General features: G+C 49.8%; 1 protein-coding gene across 1 annotated transcript in view; it reads right to left on the bottom strand.

The window, feature by feature from the left end:
• The window catches only part of ABCG5 (ATP binding cassette subfamily G member 5), a 30,470-nt gene that overhangs the window by 22,700 nt on the left and 2,440 nt on the right, over nt 1-5,330 (bottom strand). Inside the window, exons 2-3 of the mRNA XM_012756412.3 lie at nt 5,021-5,298; nt 4,294-4,415 (exon numbers count right to left, since the gene is read on the bottom strand). Of these exons, the coding sequence (XP_012611866.1) occupies nt 4,294-4,415; nt 5,021-5,166 (268 nt within the window). The 5' untranslated portion in view covers nt 5,167-5,298. The remainder of the gene's footprint in view (nt 1-4,293; nt 4,416-5,020; nt 5,299-5,330) is intronic.

The raw sequence follows: 5,330 nt of genomic DNA on the forward strand, positions 1-5,330 counted from the left end.
CTTATGCACAGGCCTTACGGAAAGAGCCGCTTACAGGCATATGGCTGGGGCCTGACCCCGTCCTCATATGGGGAAAAGGACATGCCTGTATCTATGATACCCAGGCAGGAAACGCCAAATGGCTACCAGAGAGAATGATTAAGTTATATAATCCACCCAGGGAATCCCCTGAGAAGAATTCTTGATTCTGTTCTCTTCTAGAAATACAATTACTCCCCGAAAAAAGACGCTGCCCCTCCTGTGCCTGATTCTAGTTGTGATCAAGAGCACCATCGCAACCAACATCCATCAGATCTACAACTATACATGGCAGGTAATTAATGAGGCAGGAGACGTTGTTAATTCCTCCTCACGTCTCTCCGCTGTTATACCATGGGATCCATTAGAAGTCAACCTATGTGTATTGGCTCTTGGGGCTAAAAACCCTGCGTGGGGCCTTCCCGCACTTTACGCCCCTCAGCCAGCTCCTCCTATGACTGACTCCTCCCCAGGCTTTTGCTCCTCGGGAGCCGGACGCTCTGTGACGAGATATAAAGACTTTTATGTTTGCCCAGGGGCCCATCGACCTCGCACCAACAACTACCAATGTGGTTACACCCCTGACTTCTTTTGTGCTTCCTGGGGCTGTGAGACCACCGGTGATGCCTACTGGAATCCCTCCTCTTCCTGGGACTATATCACCGTCAGAAAGCGGTTTCCCCGTCAAGCCCCTTCGTCCCCTTACGCCCCACAACCACCCACTGATCCTCAGTGTAAGAACCAGTGGTGCAACCCCCTGTTAATTTCATTCACCGAAGCTGGAAAAAAGGCTTCTTGGGATCAGTCCAGGGGATTTAAATAGAGACTTAGACTTTACATGGCTAAAAGAGACATTGGTCTCACATTTAAAATCAAATTAATTAAAAGCCTCCCCAGAGGTCCTACGGTCGCAATAGGTCCTAACCACGACCTATACCCACCACGACCTTGTGGTCCCTCCAGGGGCCTACCCTCCTCCCCAGCTGTGTCCCCTTCTCCGCTTAGCACCTCCCTATACCAACCTACCCTGCCTGAGGGGCCCCCCTCCTCTGCAGAACTAATTCTCACCCTAGTCAACGCCTCTGTCAGGACCATCTGAGAGGCCAACAATTCAGAATATCAAGAGTGTTGGGTATGCTACTCCCCCCGGCCTCCCTTCTATGAAGGTGTCGCTACATTTGGTAAACCATTATTTACTAACGACACCAGCAAACTCAGGTGGGGCCTAGAGACCCATGATGGCCTGACACTCAGCCAAATCACAGGCCTAGGCCTTTGCCTTCTTAGCCCAAAAATGCTTCCCCCCGCACCCTTAAAGAAAATATGCAATCAGTCAATTACTGTCAACTCCACCTTTCAGTATATTCAGGCATCTAACACCTCTTATTTTGCTTGTTTTTCCGGCCTTACCCCGTATGTAGTCACTGCAACGTTTCTTGAGCATAGAGAATATTGTGTGTTAGTCATGCTCTTTCCCAGACTCACTATACGTCCCGCTGATGAATTGCTCAAATTCTGGGAGCGAGGCACCACAATGCCCCAAGAAAAGAGAGAGCCCATCACGGCCATAACACTTGCAGTTGTTCTAGGCCTTGGTGCCACAGGGGCTAGAACAGGCATAGCCTCTCTAGTCACGTCCAACCAGCAATACCTGCAGCTCTCTGCTGCCATCGATAACGATCTCCGAGAGCTACAGCAGGGCCTAAAATATCTCAAAGAATCCCTCGCTTCGCTTTCTGAGGTAGTGTTGCAAAATAGAAGAGGCCTAGACTTAGTGTTCCTCCAAGAGTGAGGTTTGTGCGCAGCACTTAAAGGAGAATGTTGCTTTTATGCAGACAAAACAGGCCTGGTAGAAGATAGCATTGAAAGGGTTAGAGCCTAGAAGATAGAAAAAAATGGAGAGAACAGAGTGAAGCGTGGTATCAAAATTGGTTTTCCACATCCCCCTGGCTATCCACATTGCTTCCCAGTGTATTAGGGCCGCTTGTAGGTTTTCTGTTGCTTCTCACCTTTGGGCCTTGGGCATTCAAAAAACTAACTGATTTTGTCAAGTCACAGGTAGATGCAGCCACACAAAAATCGGTCTCCGTGTTTTACCAACGGCTAGAACAAAGAGGCTCCAGAAAAGACCTCCGTGGAGAGTTTCCCAATACACCCACTGAGGGTCTAAATTTCTCAGACCTTGCCTCAGACATGGAACGCAATTGGTTCCAAAGGCTGTGGAGACGCTCATGACGGGATTATCGCGATGCCGTGTACCAGGTGCACACCCCGCCGACGGTGAGGTGACTCTATGACGGGAATATTGTAGGTCCATGCCCAGGGGCACACTTCATAATCAAAAGTGCCAGAGCTAGATGCCACCTACATAGCCTAAGACAGAGGCCTCACTTCACGTTAATCGCCCAATCTTATATTTGGGGTGCTGGTCGCAGAAGCCCATCGCGTAGCCTAAGACAAGCTCTCCACCCACCTATATAAATCTCCCTCATATAAAGAGAGGGGGAGATGTTAGAGGCAAGGACCCTCAAAGACCCTCAACTCCCCTATGACTCGTCCTATGCACGGGCTTCGCACTGGAAAATTCCAGCTATAGCTCCGATAAGAATGCATTCTATGACGTGCTGACCACGGGATGCTCCAGTGAGTGCTGACTGCAATTGTTCCCGACCACCTGCCAGGTTGGAGATGAGTAACCAGTCACAAACAAGATACCAATAAGATGCTGATTGAGGCTGATTAACCCAGACCCAAGCCTCATCATCGCCCCACTCTATTTTTCTGTTTCTACTTCCTTGTTTCTATATGCTTATAAAACCTATAAAAAATCCAAGTAAAGTAGACCTTGACAACCCTTTGCTTGGTCTCGTTCCTTTCTCTCGCCCATCTCTTTCAGGCATGGTCCCCCTTGACCCCATGAGTAACAAAATGTCCCTACTATAGCAGGTAAATGGCCATGGATTTAACTCCCTGGGTCTAAAGAGGCTGATCCTACCTACATTTTTTTTTTTTTTTTTTTGAGACAGGGTCTCACTCTGTTGCCCAGGCTAGAGTGCAGTGGCACTATCATAAGCTCACTGGAATTTCCAACTCTTGAGCTCAAGCAATCCTCCCGCCTCAGCCTCATAAATAGCTAGGACTACAAGTGCATGCCACCATGCCTGGCTTATTATTATTATTTGTAGAGACAGGATTTTGCTATGTTGCCCAGGCAGGTCTCAAACTCCTGACCTCAAGTGATCCTCCTGCCTCAGCCTCCCGAAGTGCTGGGATTATAGGTGTGAGCCACTATGTCCAGCCCCTGCCTACGTTTCATCATAGACTTACATTCCCCATCTCTAAAGAAGACAGTAATGCAAGTAGAGAGTGGGTGGCAGTAAATGTCAACAATTTGTGAGAAATAGCTCAATTAAGAGGCTTCTGTGAAGCTAATTTGCCAGAGGCTTTCAACCTTGAAATGTGCAGGACAACCCAGTGTAGTGGACACTGTGGTGTACCACACAGATCCCCTCTTCAGAGCCAATGCACCCATTCCCCAGCTGCTGAGGATTCACAGCTGTGACCCTCCCAGGAAATTGTCCTCAGCCACGAGGAGCTGCCTCACCAAAGTCTATACCCTTCCACAGCAATGACTGGCTGATGCAGGGACACAAAGACCAACACTGAATGCAGCCTCAAATGTTGTTGCCCTGGGAAAGAGGAGGGGAAGGATGATGTGGGGAACGGGCACACCGATGGTCTCAGTATGATCTGTAATGTTTAATTCCTTAAGAAAGAAAAGCAAATGTGGTATAATGTTAAGATTGGATAAGGCCTGATGTTAATACATGATCATTTTTTATATTATTTTCTGTTCTTGACAGTATATTTGAAGTAATAAAAATAATTTTAAAACAGGACCAGTAGAATAAAAAATGGGGGCTTGTGGGCATCTTTGTGCTTATTTAATTCCTTTTCCTGTCATTAGGCAGGGCACAGATAGGGGAAATTTTGTTTACTGAGCACCCCTAAGTGCTAGGCACTGCGCAAAGGGGCGTTCCATACTTGAAAATTTGAATTCACTTACACATTAGGTGGAATTTTATACTCTTTGAAGGATCTTTCTAAAGATTTCGCATTGATACCAGATTCCATTCACAATCAGACATGTCATTAAATTTCATTCTGATATCAAACTTGAGGACTTCTTGCAACAACTTAAACCTGTTTCTTCACTGTGGCGTAGATCAAGCCAAATCCTTCACGGAGAACTTAGAGCACCCCTTCCCGGCTTACCTGAACTCCCTAGAATGCACATGATCTGCCCGCTCTCAACGTACAAGGAGATGTCTTTGAGGATCTGCCTGTTCTGCTGCTTCCAGCAAGATGTGATGTTCCACCAGGGCCCGGCGCGATTGCTTTAAAGGAAACCCCAGGAAGGCAAAGACAGCATGGCAGCCTGGAACAGGCAAGACCACTCTCCCCCAGCTCAGACCCAGCTGCACCCAGCCCAGTTGTCTCTGGACAGTTCCTAATGTGTTCCAGCCTCAGTGCCCTCCTCTGCAGAGCCTGGCGGGCAGAGGCGGAGGCTGTCCATCACCTGCAGAGAGGGCCTGGCCTGCAGCTGCTCTGCATGTCCCCTCTCTGTCTGACTGGGAGGTGGTTGACCCCACATTCCTTCCCCAGGCTTTATTACCCCTCATGTTCCCAGCACCCCCATTCCTCAAGTCCCTGCATCCACACAGGGCAGCCACGGACACAGGGCTGGGCAACGGGGAGGGTAAGAGGCAGGGGTGCAGGTTGGCACTGCTGTCACATTGCTTGTGCCTGGGCCAGGCCTGGCCTGGCAGGAAGAGGGGCGTTCACTGTTGCTCCTGATTTCCCAGGTGCTTCCTCCTCTTCTCCACATGAGGGCCACTGAGAGGGAGCCTGAAACCCCCAGGCAGGCCCCCATGAGTGAGCAGAGGCAGCAGAGGGGGTGAGAGGCCAGGCCTCACTCCAGCGGGGGCAGGATGTGGCTTACCTGACACTGTAGGAGGCATGGAAGACACCCAGGCTGTGCCGAGGCTCCGGAGCAGCGTTGGGAACCTCCTCCAGAGAGCTCTGGGATTCTCTGCTCTCTGGGAGGCCCGAGGACTCCCTGGGCTCCAAAGCTAGGATATCACTCATGGCCAGCAGGCAGCAGAGATGGGCGAGTTTTCTGGTGACCTGTCTCTCCTTGGAGTGGCTTCAACTGAGAAGCTGGCGGCAGATGACCCTGTCTGATCCTCTCCTGGCCCTGGAGTCCCTCGTGAGGCTGTCCTGGAGGCAGAACTGGCATTTAGCCTCTGATG

Source organism: Microcebus murinus, chromosome 3 (assembly GCF_040939455.1).
Source record: "Microcebus murinus isolate Inina chromosome 3, M.murinus_Inina_mat1.0, whole genome shotgun sequence".
NCBI lineage: Eukaryota > Metazoa > Chordata > Mammalia > Primates > Cheirogaleidae > Microcebus > Microcebus murinus.